General features: G+C 39.4%; 1 protein-coding gene across 2 annotated transcripts in view; it reads right to left on the minus strand.

Annotated features, from left to right (window-relative positions):
- LOC145347569 (cAMP-dependent protein kinase catalytic subunit beta) overlaps nt 1-20,451 on the minus strand; it is a 139,539-nt gene that overhangs the window by 36,572 nt on the left and 82,516 nt on the right. The window contains exon 1 of one of the 2 annotated variants that reach the window (XM_080195111.1): nt 17,612-17,828. The exons of the other annotated variant lie outside the window; for it this stretch is intronic. Within the exon in view, the coding sequence (XP_080051237.1) occupies nt 17,612-17,813 (202 nt within the window). The 5' untranslated portion in view covers nt 17,814-17,828. Of the gene's footprint in view, nt 1-17,611; nt 17,829-20,451 lie in introns of those variants that run through there. 2 annotated transcript variants of the gene reach the window in all.

The following is a 20,451-nucleotide window of genomic DNA, read 5'->3' on the forward strand; positions in this document are numbered from 1 at the left end:
CCCCCCCCCCACCCCCCCTTTCCCAACAGGTAACCACTGCCCTAGGCCTGACTTCCTCAATGAGGGTTACCCTGGAGATTCTTCCCACTAGCCAGAACTAGGCAAATCTTAGAACACAAGAAATAGGACCAGGAGTAGGCCAACTAGCCCTTCGAGCCTGCCCCGCCATTCAATAAGATCATGGCTGATCGGTCGTGGCTCAGTTCCACATTCCCGCCCTCTCCCCATAACCCTTAATCCCCTCTCATCAAAATCTTCCAATCTCATTTAAATCTTCACAAACTTGGTCATACATTTAAGAAATATAAAACATGGGGAGCACCACTGCCTCAACGCCAGGAACCAGGTTCAATTCTAGCCTTGGATGACTTTGTGTAGAGATTGCAGATTCTCCCCATGTCTGTGTGGGTTTCCCCCCACAGTCCAAAGACATGTTGGTTGGGTTGCCTGGCCATGTAAAATTGTCCCTTAACGTCAAGAGCACTAGCAGGACAAAAACGTAGGGTTTACAGGGATAAGGCCTAGGTGGGATCGTTGTCGGTGCAGGTTTGATGGGCCCAATGGCCTCTTCCTGCACTTGTCAGGATTCTATGATTCTGTGAAAATCTTAAGATTTATTAATTTCTTCCTAATTATGATCTCTCCTTTTTGATGTGTCATAGATTTGACATTGAATTCAACACCAGGCTTAATTCACCATCCTTTGCTCATCTAAAAACACTTCATCAGAGAGGCAGTGGTGGCATCCACAACAGCATGCATAAGCACTGGGACTGGAGAGGCATTCCTTCAACTTCTCCTGCCAACAGTTGTTTGAGCATTCCCTTATGGTCAAGCTACTCTTGTTTCCCAGTCAATGATCTAGATATGTTCCTCTCAGCGAGCCACCAGGGCTTCAGCAACAAAATAAGTCACAATTATAAATGCTTATGAGATGATTTGGATATGATGTTAAAAGTATTTGTAAAGGGAATTTACACAAAATAAGACTGACATTGGCATGAGAAAACTAATTCCTGGAACAAGGTGACTCAATAAGTAATTGTGATGTGGTACCGAGCCACACAGACAAGATGACACTTGATACTTCATTTATACATAGCTTACTAACCAAACTCATAGTATTAGTGAAATAATGCAATATCACCCTGAAGCTAGGGAGGCAGGAAAAGACTGTAGGTAATTTTAATGCCAGTTATTATTCAGCAACTCCTCCTTCAAGGGATTGAGTGCGTGTCTGCTGGATAAGAATTTCCAGCGCTCTCATTTTTCACTTTATTTAGCGCCAGTTTCATAACCTTACCGCACAATGGGAATTTGTTTTTTAAAAATAATTAGAACTCTACACAGAACGATACTACTGTATTTTGGTGGGTGGGTGCCAACAAGGCTATTTCTAGCATCACACACACCTCTAAGCAATTTGGGGCCCTTTAACATTAGGTTGAAGTACTGCTTGTTAGAGGTGTGTCACAGTAATTGTACAAATGGGTGCAATTTGAAATGATGAATTAAGCAGAGATCAGAAGAATATGGGATTTTCTCTACAATAGTAGCATATCTATTTGAAAAATGGTAGTGCTGGATATATTAAGCTGCAAACTTGACTATCAACTCCCAGAACAGAAAAATCACTTTTCAAATCCTGACACTGTATTTAATTTAAAAAGAGGCACAGTAATATATTACTACAGATTGCTTGGGTGCCTAATTGATTTCTACTTAATACAGCTTTTAAGAAGCATCGATACAATTTATTGTGGTCCACTATAAAACCATTTCTACAATATCAAACAGAAAATGCTGGAAAAACTCAACAGGTCTGGCAGCATCTGCGAAGAGAAAAAAAGAGTTAACATTGAGTGTGACTCTTCTTCAGAGCTAAGGAGATGAAATAGCGATCGTTATTAATGTATGGGGGCGGGGGGGTGTGTAGCAGCCGGAGCAGGTGGAAGGTCAATGATTGGTGGGAGCTGGGAGAGATTGCAACAAAAATGTGTAGGTCACGAGACAGAGGTAATGCTAATGGCAGCAAAAGGAGTTAGTAGTTACATTAAGATATCAGAATGTGTTAATGGAAGAAAAAAGGTAAGTGCTCAGAGGAAATAAAACTTGATAACAAGAAACAGATGGTCCAGTGGGGGGAGGGGAGGGTTGCATTGGGACAAAAAATGCTTACATATAAAATAATTAAAAATGGTCAAGGGAGGAGAAAGGTCAGAGGCTGAAATTGTTGAACTCAATGTTCAGCCCCAAGGGATGTGATGTGTTTAATCTCAAATGAGGTGTTGCTTCTTCAGTTTGTGTTGCGCTCCACTTGTGCATTGCAACAGGCTAAGAACAGACATGTGGGCACAAGAGTAAGATGCTGAGTTGAAATGGTAAGCAACAGGAAGATTGGGATCATGACTGCGTGCTAAGTGAAGGTGTCCTGCAAAGCCGTCACCCGGTCTACTTAGTTGCCTCAAATGACCACCATATTGGGAGCAGTGAATACAGTTGACTAAATTGAAGGAGATACAAGTTAAATGTTACTTCACCTGAAAGAAGTGTTTGTGGCCTTGAATGGGGAGGGACAAGGCGGTAAAAGGCAACGGGTTACACCTTCTGCAATTGCAAAGGAAAATGCATGGGAAGAGAATAGTTTTGGGGGGGGGGGGGGGGGAAGAGATGGAGGAGTGAGGAGTGACCAGAGTGTCACTGTAAGTTTTGCAGTGGCTAAAATTGGCAGAGGATGATCCTTTGAATGCCTCTACAGCTGAGGAAGAAACAAAAGACTTCCTATTCCCACTCAAAAGAATATTGGGTGGACAGATAAGCACAGGATCAGATTTGACTGTGACAGCCTCCATGATCAAAAAGTAACGCTCATGTGTAAAGTCAGTGACTCAAATAGGTCGCAATGACTGCAATATCAATAAGCAATGACATAACTTATCAATTCCTTATAAAACCACCAGTTTCCAGTGTAATTGATTGGTCTTGGTACATCCTCAGCAAAGAGAAAAGGGCCAAACTCTTCAAACCAAGACTGCCTGAATCTAAAACTACAAGTCCTTAAATGCAATTGTATTTCTCTAAGTGGGATTCATTAGCTGTGATAGAGATAAATTGATACAGTTAAACTGCAGGTGCTCATAGAACCATTGCCAGATAGACTTTGATCTTTGTTCTGAGACAAGTCCATGTTCTCTGTACGTGAGCACTACCGAATACTAAGCTTACTTTTGCCAGGCCACGGGCAAATTTAGCATCTGAAGCGGTGTTCTTGGAGAAGATATTCCCAAGATAGCAGAGCTTCTGAAACGTGGTGCTGCTGCTGACTGTAATTGTGTGGTCTTGGAATTTGTGGCCAGGGGTATGTTGTTACAAGATCTTTATCAGACTAATTATAAAGCTGAAGTGTTCTGAGTTTCAGGCAAGTGGTTAACAAGCAGCTGGATGTCCTCTGGAATAAGTATTGTGCGAGCAGTCGTTGCTATAGTAATTCCTTATAAATTCTTTGTATTCCTCACACCATGCAAAAATAGCTAACTAGCACAAAGCCACGATGGCTTTGTTGAAACAAAAGAAGGCAAGGAACTACAAAAGGTCGTGAACATACCCCAATCCATCACACAAACCAGCCTCCCATCCATTGAATCTATCTACACTTCCCACTCCTCGGTAAAGCAGCCAGCATAATTAAGGACCCCATGCAGTCTGGACATACTCTCGTCCACCTTCTTTCATTGGGAAAAGATACAAAAGTCTGAGGTCACGTACCAACCAACTCAAGAACAGCTTCTTCCCTGCTGCTGTCAGACTTCTGGATGGACTTACCTTGCAATAAGTTGATCTTTCTCTATACCCAAGCTATGACCGTAACACTACATTCTGCACTCTCTCCTTTCCTTCTTTATGAACAGTATGCTTTGCCTGTATAGTGCGCAAGAAACAATACTTTTCACTGTATGTTAATACATGCGACAACGATAAATCAAAATCAAACAAGGATTGTTCCTACACAATCTAATTGTAACTCAAGTGCTTAAAACTCCATTTTATAAGGCAAGGATGTGTTGATAAATTTCATCTATGATTTCAGCACCTCAACATTTTTTGATTAATTCCATCTGTTGCAAGAAGCAACTCCAATTCACAAAACCTAAAAAACAGGGAAAATAGAAAGTTCTCATGTTGCAGTTTCCATGTCATTAATTTTTCTAGTGACCAGCATTAATACTGAGTAGTTCTTTTGATTTCTCTGTAAACTGAAACCAGAGTAACTAAAAAGGTTGACCAGCTCAGTAATATCCCAGAACAAAAACATTCTTTCACAGTCAAACCACATTTTCTATGCCATGAATCAGTGTACCATAGGAAGAAGTTTGTCAGTCATTAAACAATCATAATTTACATAATGTCCTTTGTGGAAGAAATCTACAATTTTTACACAGCATGGCCTACATGTGACTCCAGGCCTAGGACAATGTGGTTGACATTAACTGCCTTCTGAAATGGCCTAGCAAACCAATTAGGGATATACAACAAATGTTGACTTTGCCAGCAATGCCCACACCACATGAAAGAATAAAAAAATTAACCTGCTGAAACATATTGGTATTTTAAACAGACTTTTTAATTCTAGATAAATATTTAAGGAAATTGTGACGATCCAGACCTCAGTTGAGACTGGTTACAGAGTCTCCAGTCAAGGGACTGATTGAAATAAGTGCAACTGCTACCATCACCTTGGCATAAACTAGTGTAAAAAAATCTCTTCTTATAATCAGTTTTGTCAAAATGAAATAACACAAAAGCTCCTTTTCAGTTACACTAATGAAATAACATTAGCATAAATACTTAAATGCAATTTAGCTAGGAAAAGTTATTCTTGGTATTTTTATTAAGCAATATTTAAGCATTGTTTCAATTGTTTATAATGTCTAAAGTCAAACTCACCCCCATGCTCAATTACAACCCTTCACAGATGCGTACTTCTCCCAAAAACAATGGCTGAAGATCAACAAGGAAGGGCAAGATGCAAAATGGGCAGCTAATTAGATTTTGAAAAGTCAAGTTCTATAACAGCCACCGTATGTTTTGAAAAGAATCTAAATGAATGCCATCATGAAGTAAAATTTGGTGCATTTCAATCTCATCATTCTTTAAGCTATCCAGATGATTTTCTTGGAGTTATGATTCCCAAGGCAAAAAGACTCAAGAATGCCCTGGGGTCCCAGGATACAGTGGAAGATTTTTCAAACATAAGGCATGGTGTTACCACAGCAACATCACTGATGATGGTTTATTCACCACAGGTGCTCTCTGACACTGTTCTTCTGAAAAAAAATAGAATTTTATTGTATCCAATGAATTCCAGTAAGGCAAACCCTTTGGAAGTGAGGGTTAGAGCAAACAAATCGGAATCTTATCAATCAAATCTTAATTTTCCATTCTTCACTGTTCTTTCTCTGACAGGGCTTGAATACCAGCACCAATGTAGCATTAATTGGTCTTACTGCCCAATTCGATTACATTCTCGTTACTGATACAAAATAAGATGCCTTTACAAAAATACACAAAACTCCAAAGGGTGTACAACAAGCTTTGTTACTCACCATCACAAAATCATGTGTGTTATTTCTCATGACCTTAAAATGACTTAGATTATTGATGCAGATTTTGGTCCAGTGTAAGAAACCTGAAACAGTATATGGGAGTTTAGCCTCCTACTTCACCAGGCTCCATCATCTTTCATTTTCCGTGTGTGATGGCAGTATGCCTTTAAGAGATGTATTTAATCAAGTTTCTTATAAGGGTCTAGTTAAAATTAAGCTTTATCTTTAAATACAGTGCTAATTCATTTGGGCAACAGGCAGCTCAAATATCGAGAATATGGGATAATGACTGATTTTAGCGAACGTTGTGTTTGCCTAAACAGAGTTAATGCATTTATGATTCTTTAGGTTTCCCTTGGGATTTTGGGTCAGGCCCCCATAAGGAAATAGGACATCTTTACCTGCAGCAACATGGCTAATGTCCTGTCAAATAAAAATGTTTTCTTCAGTGTCATGTTTGTCTTGGTTGGTTGCAATCTCACACAAGTCCGATCAAATTATAGGTTTAATGTCCACTATAAAGTCAAATGCAAAAACTACACTAGCATTTAATGCCGTATTAAGGGAATGTGCTATTGTTGCTGTGATCCTGTGATATAAATTTAAATAGATCCATTGCTGTTATTTCATTGGGTGTAAAATATCCTGCGGCAACAGCAGAAGAGCAGGCAGCCATCCCAGAGTCTTGGTCAACATTCCTCCCTCAACCTACAATATCAAAACCAATTCATTGGGCATTTACCCAATTTGCTGAGGTTGGGATTAGTAATTCTGTGCTCAAATTGGCTCTGATGTTTGATAATATAGTGGGTTACTTCACTTCAAAGCACGAGCAGCAAAGTGCTTTGCAATATCCTGAGGCAAGGCACAATTTTAAAAAAATTACCATTTCTTTATGCTATTTCTCTATGAAAAGTAGTTAAGCTTAATTCAAAGGATTTATTTTGGAGGATGACAGAAAACTAAGATCTGTGGGTCTGTGGCTGTTGTTTCTCAGTCACATCAATGCCATCCATACTGGGTCACACCTTTGGCCAAGATTAATCAGGCTATCATAAGCACTCCTCCCAAGCATCACCTTGTGCTGCAGTTCCATTCATACAACAGGTTTATTTATAGCATAGACGTGTTCCTTACATTTCCTGTTCACAAAACCTTACTTCCTATTTTCATGTGTGAGTGACAAGTCTGCATAAATTATCTACTAAATGGTGTACTGAACAATCTTCCGTTGCTAACGAAGGCTTCTGAGAAACTTAGAAGTGCTATCAAACAGAGCAGTCAGAAATTCTAACTCAAGTCTTGGGGATTTCCACAGTAACTTCATGGCAGTAATTTAAGCCTACTTGTGACATTAATAAACTTTTAAATTTATCTAACATGGTCAGTCGTGGCTTGGAGGCTAAAGGCAATGTTTTCACTCGGCTTCAGGGCGATTAGTAATTCTGCTCCCAATCCTAACTATCACCACCTCTATCTATAAGGAGATCAACTAATTCAAAAAACATTATGCGCCAAACACAAGTTTCAACACTGGAAGTTATACAAAAAAAAATTGACCTGTAAAACTCCAAAATACATTTATTTTAATGCCAGTCAAGTCCAAAATTATTGAAATGAATTCACTTGTTCAGCTCAATCCCACTGAGCATGCTTGGTTGAATTAATATGACAACATTTGGGATTACGCATGGTTGACTATTTTATGAACACTCCAAATCAATGTCCTCTGTTATAGAACGGTTCCAGCACCACTCACTGCCTTTTTATTTGCATATAAACAAACAACGTTTATAATCGGATTGTGGAAGTTCAGCTATCCTGATGACAGTCTTGATTACCCAGATTAGTGACATTTCCAGCCTGTGGAATCCACGCTCACCTCTGTCCAAAATGGTATCTATAGTGAAGCACCATCAAGAGCATCACCTTTGACTCTGGTTTACACAATTATTTGAGTTAATCTGAGGTATTTTCATATTAAATAAACAATGACTTAAATAGGATGCTCAGTTTACTCAGGCATCAACCTCAACATTAATAGTTGACAAAAATCTACTGAAGATTGTTGAACATAGAACATAACAGCGCAGTACAGACTCTTTGGCCCTCGATGTTGCGCCGACCAGTGGAACCAATCTAATGGCCCTCTAACCTAAACTATTCCAATATTACCCATATGCCTAACCAATGACCATTTGAATGCCCTTAAAGTTGGTGAGTCCACTACTGCTGTGGGCAAGGCATTCCACACCCTTATTATCCTCTGAGTAAAAAAACCTACCTCTGACATTTGTCCTATATTTATCACCCCTCAATTTAAAGCTATGTCCCCTCGTGTTAGCCATCACCATCCAAGGAAAAAGGCTCTCACTGTCCACCCTATCTAATCCTCTGATCATCTTGTATGCCTCAATTAAGTCACCTCTTAACCTTCTCTCTAACAAAAACTCTCGGATTGAGAAAGTTAAAATCTGAAAATCAAATTACTAAATATTCTAGCATAACTGCAGAGCAAATATTTCCACTTTACACATAAGCTCTCAGGCTTTTGTTACTCAGGTGTATTTCCACATGGGCTTGCTCCCCACATATTAATCTGATGGATACTCATCCAGGTACGACAATGCATCGTATGTAAGGCACATCCAATCCTACTCCCCTCTAAGGTTACCATCCCTATGCAATACAACTTCTAGACATTTTTATTGATTAGACCCAGGAAAAAAAAATTAACAGTCGTTAAGACAAATTATGTGGTCAATTCACACTTTTGTTCCAACCACCATGGCTCTCTTCTAGATGTATCACTGGTCACTATCTTGACTCCTTAGACTTCTCAGCTATTGTTCAATGTTAGGAACATCTCATGCAGTCATATTCAAATTAAAACTAGTTATGGGAAACAGTCATTGCCCATGGCAATACCTTGGCAACCAAAGTCATCTGTCTGGTTTGAATTTGAACAAAAGCCTGGCAATTAACTATTCCCTGGTGCATTCTCCATTGCAACACCCTTACCAGTGTCCATTTGCCAACCAATCAGCATCTTCTTCTCATGTAGTATAAATTGTTGTTCGCTTTGAAATTTGGTATTCTTGCACATCTGCCTTGATGAGTGCAAAATGGAAAGCTTCAACAGCATGTCTCTTTTTCAATAATATTCGAACATGTAGTCAATTAATACTTATTTGTCTGCTACCTTGTGTTTGTTGAGTAACAAGACCACAACGGAAAGCAGGTCTGGTGAAAAGGTGAACAGCCATTAAACAGGTAGTAAATACCTATTTTAAAATTAATAATAAGATTTTACTTGAATCTGAATGTTGCCATCTTCAAACCTAAGCAGATAAAGCATATCCAGCTCTGAAGAAGCGTCATCCAGACGCAAAACATTGGCTGGACTCTCTCTTCACAGATGTTGGCAGACCTACCGAATTTCTTCTGAGCATTTTTTGTTTTTGTTTCAGACTCCCGCACTCACAGTATTTTGCCTTTATCCTGGACGCATATCTTTCTGCATAATCAACAATCCCTGCTGATATTTTTTCACACTATGCTGCATTAGTATCCAAACGAAAGTTCTTATTTTATTATTACACTTTTCAGATCAATAGATACACTGACTGGCAGATCTTACCAAGTTGCAAAAATGGCTCAACTAGTACAATTTGGTTTTTGGCTTTACTAAAAAGATTCCACTGCCAAGATTTTTAAAAACGGATTATGTTGATAGTAGCAAGAGTAGTATTGCTCATGCATAGCAACAAAGCATACCTTTTAACCATGGATTTAATTTTTGCACAAGGTTTAAATTCTAAATTTGTATTTACTTTATCAATACAAAATAATCTTGTTTCAGTGACATTACATGCATTTATATGGGACCTTATATTGGAAAAATGATCCAAAGCAACTCAGTGGCGCACACCACAGTGGCACAAAAACTAGTTAAATTTATTTACTAACTTTAGTCACAAGTAAAGCTTACATTAACACTGCAATGAAGTTACTGTGAAATTGGATGAACAAAGAAACTGAGGTGGGGGGGTGATAAAATACTACAGGTGCTGGCAATCTGAAATATAAATATTAAATGCTGGAAATACGCAACATGTCAGGCAGAATCTGTGGAATAAAAAACAAAGTTAATGCTTCATTCGGGTCACAGTTCTAAAATATTAAACTGTTTGCTCCACAGATGCTGCCTAGAGTATTTTCAATATTTCAAATTTGTATTTTAGACTAGAAAATTGAGTTTTGAGGAGGGTCCTAAGGGATGATAGGGAAGTGCCCCTCAAGGCAATTAAATGACGTGCCAATCCAACATTTCGCATTGGAAAACCAGAGTGATAGATTCAAAAAACAAGGAAAATTGCATATTGCATTCTGTAAAATATTAAATTAAATCAGCTTTACATTTCACACTCAGCACATCAATTTCAAATTACTGGTGACAAATAATATACAAATTAACAGAGCACGTCTGTTCAACGGTTCACTGCTTTTGGTCTGAATAAACAACGGGGCCAAACAGACCAGAAAGTTCCAAGTTCAACTCTTGTGCGTACTAAGTTAATTGATCTAATTTGGGACAGACATAGATACATTTGTTGGCTCATTGATTTTGCAGGGGCAAATTGGTCAGCATTCTCAACCTCTGCCAGAAGCGTATGTGGAGTTGACTTGAGGGACAAAGAGTATCAAGGTGGGAAATGATATAAAAAACACTGTTGATAACACACTGCCATGGATGGGATCAGAGAGGTCACGTGGGCAACTCGTTATCAAAGGGGTGATAACGAGTAAGTGCCAGCAATCAGTGAATCATTTCCCAGTAACAGTCTCCTGTCGTCAAGAAAATTGGTCAAGTGGAGAAAACTACCTTCCGCAAGAACTAAAAATAAGTCGACACCTCCCAAATTTTATTCAACAAAAAAGGATTATCGTTCACAGGGTAACACATGCTGCTTCTTTGATTTGATTTGTTACCTGTGTTAGTATACAGCGAAAAGTATTGTTTCTTGCACGCCATACAGAGCATACTGTACATAGAGGGAGAGAGTGCATAACGTAGTGTTATAGTCATGGCTAGGGTGTAAAGAACATTTAATGCAAATTAAGTCCACTCAAAAGTCTGACACCAGCAGGGAAGAAGCTGGACTCGAGTTGGTTGGTATGTGACTTTTATCTTTTTCCCGACGGAAGAGAGTATGTCCAGGGTGCGTGGGGTCTTTGATCAAGCTGGCTGCTTTTCCGAGGCAGTGGGAAGTGTAGACAAAGTCAATGGATGGGAGGCTGGTTTGCGTTTCATTCACGACCCTTTGTAGTTTCTTGCAGTCTTGGACAGATCAGGAACCAAGCTGTGATATAACCAGGACGAATGCTGTGGTACATGTGTACAAGTTGATGAGTTGTAACAGACATGCCAAATTTTCTTAGTCTCCTGAGAAAGTAGAGGTGTTGGTGGGATTTCTTAACTATAGCACAGGCATTGAGGGACCAGGACAGGTTGTTGGTGATCTGGACACCAAGAAACTTAAAGCTCTTGACATTTCCACTTCATCCCCAAGACATGTCGTTCACTGCACTTCCTGAAGTTGATGACTATCTCCTTCATTTTGTTGACATTGAAGAGATTGTCATCGCACTAGCTCACCAGATTCTTCTTTACTTTGTCTCATCATTGTTTGAGATTTGACCCACTACAGTGGTGTCAGAAAGCTTGAAAATGGAGTTGGAGCAGAATTTGGCCACACATAGATGTATCAAAAGTACAATAAGGGGCTGAGGCCAGCCTTGTGGAGTAACAGTGTTGATACCGCAAAGGTGTTCTTGCTCATCTTTACTGATGGCACTCTGCGGGTTAGAAAGCCTGGGATCCAGTCGCAGAGAGAGAAGCTGAGTCCCAGCTCATGGAGTCTGGAAATGGGTTTTGTAGGAATTTTTGTAGGAGTTTGTAGCTTCTGTTCCAAATCACAGGAACCTTGTTGCTTTATAAACTACAGGTTACAATGAGTGCTTAATGTATGGAATTCTTTGTCCCAAATCATTATATATTCTGGAACGGAGGAGAATAAATTGGCAGTTTTGTTTAAGCACTGTTTAAAATCCTACAAGCATACAGTTCCAGTGCCAAAAGCCAGTAATGTGCATAAATGTCCATTTCTTTGTGTGTAGGCAGCAAGCGCTGGAAGCCTATTTTGACTTGTCAAGTGTAATTGAGCAGAGTCTGATCCCAATTTCACTCCATGTCCACCATGCACCATTATGCAGGTCCAGATTCTGCAGTCAAAGAAAGCCGCTTTCAAAGATTCAGCAACTCCTGTGTTGCAGATTTCTCCTTTCCTGGGATCAGTTTGAATCAGGTGCCACTTGAAGGACTAAGTTTAAAGTTTATTTATCAGTGTCACAAGTAGCCTTACATTAACACTGCAAAGAAGCTACTGTGAAAATCCCCTGGTCGCCACAGCCTGGCGCCTGTTCGGGCACACAGAGGGAGAAATTAGCGTGGCCAATGTACCTGACCAGCACATCTTTCAGACCCTGGGAGGAAACTGGAGCACCCAGAAGAAACCCATGCAGACATGGGGAGAATATGCAGGCTCCACACAGACAGTGACCCAAAGCAAGAATTGAACCTGGGTCCCTGGCGCTGTGAGGCAGCAGTGCTAACCACTGTGTCACCATAGTAGATGCACAGATTACCCGCCAATTCTAATTAACTTTTATACAGAACAACATAAAGGATTGGGATATACACATGGAATCAAGGTAAAAGATACGTTAAAAAAATTGAGCTATTGACATTCCACAAATATGAAATTAGCTTTTCAATGTTGTGGGGCTGCTCCATGGCAGTTCTGACTTAGTACACCACAAAAATTGAGTTATACCCCATTCAACAAGGTGCAATGTTTTTACAGCAAGATTAACAGCGTAGAAAGGCAAGATCATATCAGTTCACTGATTTTTAAGTGAACAGACTGGGGACGAGGTGGAACTTCAACAGTACACCCAACGGGGAAGTGTCTGATGGCAATTTTTGGATTTCAGCGTTTAACTGCACATTTCGACTCCAAAAACTGCTGTCAGTTTCAGAAGAGTAATCACAGCAAAACATCCTTAGTTTTGCCATCACTGTTATTGCCAGACCATGGTCGCCAGCAGCACAAACTTATTCTAAATTTCATCTCTGTCACCATCCACTCACAAAACTCGAAGAAAGCCTAATCTCAACCTCAAGTACTGCCCTCTGACCAAACACAAACCGGCATTTTAATGGTCACAACAGAATGCCATATACTGCAGACATCAGGAAGTGTGTAAAAAAGAGTTACAAGATAACTGGTCCACCTGCAATCTATTTTTTCCACATCTCATCACATTCAGGCTGCTGTTTAAATTCTACTTAAAAGGAATATCTCCATTCCTCCAACATATCTCTGTACATTTTAAACTGATGGATCATCGGAATGCCTGCCTCAAGTACATTCCAGTAATTTCATAAATCATGATTCTTCTTAAAACTAAAAATACACATTGTTGCAACACTGCACTAAATCAGTGCTGGACTACCCTGGCATTTTACTGTGGGAATGATTTCTCCTGCTTGCCGTATGCAGTAACATCGTAAACAAATGTAAGAATATTTTCCATTACAGTTTTGTTAACAGTAGTGAACTGACCAGAAAAAGTCTTTTCACTTTTGTTCATATCACTACACAGTGAAAAGGAAGATATTCATATATTCCAGAATGGTTTCTCAGTGAATGCTTTGAAGTCACAAACCCTCTTTTCTCAGCTGCACTCAGTGGTAGAACTGTTGTTTCCAAGGCAGAGGTTTGTGGGTTCAAATCTCAATGCACGAGCAAAGAGTCCAGGCTGACTCTCTGGAAACATACTGAGGTGGCTTCTTTCACGTTCAACAAATGATTAAAAAGTCTACTGACATTCGAGATATTGCTTGAGAAATACGAGGCACAATATAAAATTATTTTGTTTTGCTACACAAGAGAAAATCCATTAGCCACACCTAAGTAGCAACATCAATATCAACATTCAGCAAATCACCAAGTAACCAGTACCATCAACAGAAATGGTCTTCATAGCTTTAAGAATGTACTTCTTTTCCAAGAAATAATCTTTAAAAGTCAAATAATGCATCGCTGGCTATCTTGAAATTTGTTTGTTAGAAAGTCAGATGTCCATAGAGGATCTTCGCCACAGGAACACATACCAACATTCATTAGAAATAGAGAACTTACATTTTACGTAAAGCTTTCAAATTCTTAATGTATTACAAAACACTTCACTACAATAAATTATTTTTGAACTACTGCTGTCGTTAAGCAAACATGGCAGTCAATTCGCACACAAAATTCTACACACAGCAACAAGAACAAAATGACCAGTTGGTCTGTTTTTGATTGTGCTGAACAATACATTGAGCAAGGACATTGATAAGTCCACAACGTTTCTTTAAAAAAAATCGCCAAAATATCCTTTACATCAATCTTGAAAAGGCAAATGGGTCCTTGGTATAACGTTCCATCTTAAAGGCAGCACCTCCAACAGTGCAGAGCTCCCTTTGTACATTACACAAAATGTTAGATAGAAAATGTGTTCAATTTTCTGCCTCAAAGACGCCAGAACTGAGCCAAACTGACACTTTGGTTCTTCAATCTTGTCCTTTTGTGCAACCTTCACCACTACTGGTGGAAAACTCTTCAATCATCCTGACCTCACTTTTTAAAATTACTGCCCTTTGCTATCTTCTCTCTACGTGCCTTAAAACCCAACTTTTAGAACAAACTTTTGATCACATTCAGTGCCTGTTTCTGTTTAGATTTTGTGAAACTTCTTGGGAAGTTTCTTTTCCCACTTTGAACATGCTATGTAAACACAAGCAGTTGCCTTTCATCCATCCCTTGAGATGGGTGTTCTTCCGTTCCCATAATTGACCCTCCCAGTTTTACCCTGCTTTAATCAGTCAGTTGCTTAGTACGTAGCACACAAATTCTGAGTCTTGGGATTTTTCTGTTTAACCTCTTCACGTTGGGATAGTAATTCCAGTGTTTCTGCTTTGCTTTCTTAACCCTGAGTGATTCGAAGCACCCTGCTCAATTCTGGGCACCTGACCAGATGCACTTTGACTACTTTGAACAGCTGGACTATCTTCACTTGTGATGACCCATCTATACTTACAAAATGCATTCAATCACTTTGGAATCAAAGACAAGAAAAGGTGGAATATGGCTGTTTTGTTTTAAACTACATTGCGGTACCAAAAAAAAAATTGGTAAAGTAACTATATACCAGTCAGACCAGAGTTAACAATCATGGACTTGGTCAGGCTGTGAAGAACTACAAGGTTAGTGTCTAACTTCTTTGTAATAACTGGTTAAATGCAAGTACTAAGATTCCTGATTTAACTTTACATTTCTTGGAAAAAAGTGACTTTAAAAGTTCTTCAGCTCAACACTAATTCTGAATTTAATATTTAGCACTCGGGACATAGAGGAAGAAACTTTAGGTGCTCTTAAAATTTATTTGCAAAGCCAAAACAAATATGGAACATTCTCCAAAGGTAGCATTACGCTGCACCTTCCTCGCCACCTCCTCACACACAATGCAAATCCCTGAAGCAGTTAAGTGGTTGAGTGAACTTCTCTTGAACCAAAAAAAAGCAGAAAACTATTGTGCGTTAACCCCACTGAAGATTGCAAATCCAGGTTCCACCAACATCACAGCAGCTGCTTACCCACTGAAATAAGTGCAAAATAAAATTTTATGTTCCCAAGTTGGAGGGGTTTAGAAATGTACTTTATTCATGAGGTACCCTACAGAAGGCTAAGATAATGCAAACTTTCTTATTTCTTGTCATGCTGCTTGAGGGATAAATATTGACCTACAGGTTGCTAAAGGCAAGAACTTGGAGTTACAGGGCCAGGACTTGGGTCGACTATTTTGTCAGAGAGTCGGTGCAGAATCAATGGGCCAAATGGCCTCATGCTGAATTGTTGGGATTCTATGATGAAATAGTGAAAGATCCTTCTCAGATATGGAGTAGGTGCTAGAGGATTGGAGTGTGGCAAATGTGACACCTTATTCAAGAAAAGGTGCAAGAACAGCCCTTGTAATTACAGGTGAGCTAGTTTAACATCACTGGCAGGTAATGTTTTAGAATCTAGGAAATAAAATCAATAGGAACTTGGAGTTTAGTTAGTCAAAGAGAACCACGATAGATTTGTAAAAGGAAGATCATGCTTGACTTATTTGTTTTAATGAAGTAACAGAAGACTGAAGAAGGGAATGCAGCAGATGCTGTTGATATGGGTTTTAAGCAAGCATTTGACAAAATACCACATAAAAGGATGATTACCAAAATTAAAGCTTATGATTTTAGGAGTGCCAGTGCTCAATTGGATATAAAATTAGTTTAACTAGCAAGCAACATTAGGCGTTTTCCAGACTAGAGAGTGCTAGACAGTGGTGATTCCCCAAGGGTGAATGCTAGGATCACTGCTTTTTTTTCCCCCAGTATAAATGACTTGGATCTTGACATACTGAGCATAATCTCAAAATTTGACAACAAACATGGAGTGGCAGTGATGATGATACAACAGGACTGTAGATAGGTTAGCAAAATGGGCCAATAATGGCAGATGGAAGTAAATACAGGGAAACGTGAAGTGATGCATTTGGCAAAAGCAATAGGGAAAGGCAATATAGACTTCACAGCACAATTCTGAAGAGTATGCAGAAACAGAGGAACCTGGGCATACATGCACTTCAACCTTTGAAGGTAGTAGATATTGAGAATGTAGTTGCAAAGCACATGGAATCTTGGGCTTTATAAATATAGGTACCACATACAAAACAGGGAAGATATGCTAAACCTTCATAAAAGCTCTGGTTAGGCTCCAAATATAGTATTGCACCCAGTTCTGGTCAACACACCCTAGGAAAGATGTGAAAGTCCTTGAGAAGGTGCAGAGGTGATTTACTGGAATGGATCCAGAGATGAAGGAGTTGAAGTCACAAGGCTATGTTAGAAAGGCTTGGAATTGGTCTCTTAATGCAAAGAAGATGGAGAGGAGATTTGACAGAGGTGTAAAAGATATGACAGGTTTAGATAAGCTGGATGAGGAAAAACTTTCCCATTCGCTAACAATACAAGAGTGAGGTAATACTGATAGAAGATCTTGGGTAAGAGGAATGAGGGAAGGATTTTTTTTGACAGAGTGGTAATGACCTGGAACTCGCTGCCCATGAGGATGGTGAAGTGGAAACAATCAGTAATTGCACAAGGAAATTGGATGGGCATTTGCAGGGAAGCAAGGATAGAATGGAGCAACGGGATTGATTGGATTGCTCCGCAAGGAGCTAACATCAACTTAATTGGACGAATGGTCTCCTTCTGTGTCATAAATGACTATGTCCAACAGAAGACAAACAGGGCCTCGCTTAATTACTCATCAAAAAACACTGACTGTGCAGCATTCCTCTGGTACTGCACTGGAGGGTTCAGTAGCCCAAAATCTGTGTGCTGGAGTCCCAGAGTGGAACTTGAATCTGTAAACCTTCTGACTTGAATCCATAGCCTCCTGACACAGTGGTAAGTGTGCTCCCAACTAAGCCATGGCTGACACAGGAGAGAAAACAGTTTACCTACTTTTGTGATGCTTCTCACTGTTGATCAGCCTCCCAATTATCAAATGCACTTGTATTTCGTCAAAATGGACATACTGCAATGGCCAAGAATAAGAGGAGAAGAGACTAAAACTGGAGGCAGGGGAAGGAATAGTTATTAAGAGAAAATGGGCTGAGATTTCTAGCGTAGATACTGTTCCTTCCCTGGCAGGATAAATCTATTGAGTTTAGTACAGTAAAATTGTTCTGAATAACTTAACAAGAATGAGATTTAGCTACTGCTAGGTGGTATATATATCTGGCAAATCTTAAACAAAAATAAAACAGTGGACTGAAATGTACAGTAAACTTACTACAATCATCCCAAATGAGAGTGTATCCAGAAACCAAGACACCTTCAATTTCCACAGGCAGACTTTGCTCATGAGCAGCAACCTTTGGTTGTCTGTGCAAAATTCTGTTCGCTAAGACTTCCAGTTTAACCAGAGCTGAAGAGGTTTTTGAGGATTCTGGCCCTGTGAACTGGTAACCGATTAGATCCTTTTGTTGGGCCATCTGCTGCCTTGGGTCACATTAAATACTCTTATAGTAATTAAAAAGTGTTGCAAACATGTAGCACACTGATCTCCTTAAGAGTAGCTAGGGTCTGTAGGTTGAGCAAACTTCCTGTTTGCAACCAAAAAAAAGGCTACCACCCCAATCAGCAGTTTGACCACGGATTGTGAGCTACTACTGCAGTTTCCTGTCGACATGAAACAGCACATTTTATGATCTTCAATTTCAAGATCATTTGAAAACCAGTAATTTTACAGAATGTTAATATTTTTTAATTTTAATTTTAAAACTATTCTTGATAATCTTATCCTGTGCAGTTCAAATGCTTTAAAAAGTCAGCCCACATGGAGAAGTTTAAACAAAAATAGTATTTCCTGTAAGCAAGCCTGTGAGAAACCACAAAACTCTCAAAATACTTGAGAAACATTCATAGCCCACATATTTTCACTAGTCAAAGGTTGTAAACTGCTAGGTTTTTTTGCCAATATTCTCCTCTCCAAAAGGCACTGACTACTGGATGTGTGTTTCTAGTAACCTTTCGTGCTTTTCCTAATCTTGTGACCCTGTGGGGACTGGATCAGCAGTGGGTTTCAAAGCAGAACCCAATTGTAGCTTAATCTGATACTTGCAGCATGCAGATGAAAGTGGAGGTCACTAGATAGTAAGTAATATGCACCAAGAACCCTGGCTGCTTTCACTCAAATAAATTGATGTCTACGTATGTCAAATTGCCTTTGCGGGGGGGGACTAGTCTGTGCAGCTCCAACAAACATTTTCTGTTTAATTTCAGTAATAGCCCCTTTTTTTTTGTGGAGGAGACACTGTTCGGTAAGAATGAATTAACTGCTCTGCCATTCACTCATTGTCCCCTTGCTTGCTGACATACACCCACTCCGACATAACCTTGCATCTCCCTCCCCATAAATAACTCTAATCTCTCATACTCCCACCACCACGAGATATCTACACTTGTCTAATTCTGACCCCGAACATCCCTCTGTTTACATCAACCTGCCATTCAGTTTCCTAGGTCCTCAGCTCTGGAATTCCCTTTATAAAGCTGTCTCTCTTTCCTCCTTTAAGACACTGTTTAAAACCCGCCCTGAACTAAGCTTTTGGCCACCTGCCCTAATACTGCTTTACTTGACAGTCAAGTTTTTCTTTATTAAACTCTTGAAGAATCTTAGGACATTTTATTACGTTAAAAGTTCTACATCAGTGCAAGTGGTTGCTGGATTTGTTGGGAACAAGGAGACGGCAGAAAACAAATACTATACTTTATCACAGCAGTGTCCCAAATAATTAAACTTCCCTTAAATGGAACTAAAAACGATGTAGGATGAAATGGGAAAACAGATTATATTGCTGCACTGAAAAACCAGGCCAGCACAGGGAGAGGCATCTTTTAAAAAAAAATGCAGCCTATTACTTGAAGCAAAACAATGTAACCTCCCCTTCCTTTCTTTACATAATACATGCAAAGGATATTTTTAGTTCCTTTACCACCAGATGCATAAAGGCAACATGGAACTCAATAGCTTTGCAAAAAAAGTGAAACTTCAAAGTACTTGCATTTAAATAGCACTGTGCGCACCATTAGGTGACCCAAACTACTTCACACACCTACTGCATAGAGTGGTCCAACAAATACTACGTAAACGAATTAGAACTGTCCACACACATAAGCCTGTGTTTAATTTAGTTTGGCCGGAAAAACTTGAAGTGGACGAACATTCCTATGACTTTTTCCAGAGGTTAGATGTGCAATCCACCTATTTTGTCAGAAGATGAAGAAAATTAGGCCTCTTGTTAACTGCATGCAGTCATTCTACAACAATTTCCATAATGGGAAATATATTTTGATTTTTTAAAAATGTCATGTATTTTGTATAGCTTGAGTGGGGGTGTAGGAGGGTTGCGCAGGGTGGACTGTCTCTAGCACATCTATTATCCGAGCTGCGGCCAGAGAACAATAAAAAAGGGGCTTATCTTGAATTTAGTCTGTGTAGCTAAAAGGCCCATTCTAACATAATTATGCTTCAGATTTGGGGTTAGTTTATTGGATTGCAGAAAAATCAACATACATAGGTACTATCCTACCAAGAAAAGGACGATGTAGCCTTTCTGGTATTGTGTATTAGAGCCAGTTGAATTCTCATTGATTCTGCTATCTAAATTATCTAAGGGTGGTATTTGAATGCATGTCGGAATGTTTTTCTATAACTACATACCCTTTTTTCTGTTGCTTTTCACAGACAGAGCAAATTTCACAGCCAATTTGCAATTATTTGCATTTTCTCTTCTCTGATTTGATCCTGCCATAGAACTTACTGCAGGGGAGGGTTCTCTTTTCAGCCAGAATTTGTTCAGATTGAGGCCACAGTGATTTTAAACTGGCACTCCAGCCCAGCAAATGAGCAAACTGGAAGGTATGCTGCTGATTTTTGGCACACACAAAACTTCAGTGGTGGATTCACAGCAGAAAATAGGCTAGATGAGTGCAAGGCCCACTGCTGACATCTGTGATCCTGTGAATTTCACAGATATTATAAGGTTTCAAATTAAATGCAGAGCATTACATAAAATTCACAGCAGAGAAGCAGGTCATTTGGCCCAACCAGTTGATACAGCATTCATG

Source organism: Carcharhinus amblyrhynchos, chromosome 9 (genome assembly GCF_965287045.1).
Source record: "Carcharhinus amblyrhynchos chromosome 9, sCarAmb.v2.hapA, whole genome shotgun sequence".
NCBI lineage: Eukaryota > Metazoa > Chordata > Chondrichthyes > Carcharhiniformes > Carcharhinidae > Carcharhinus > Carcharhinus amblyrhynchos.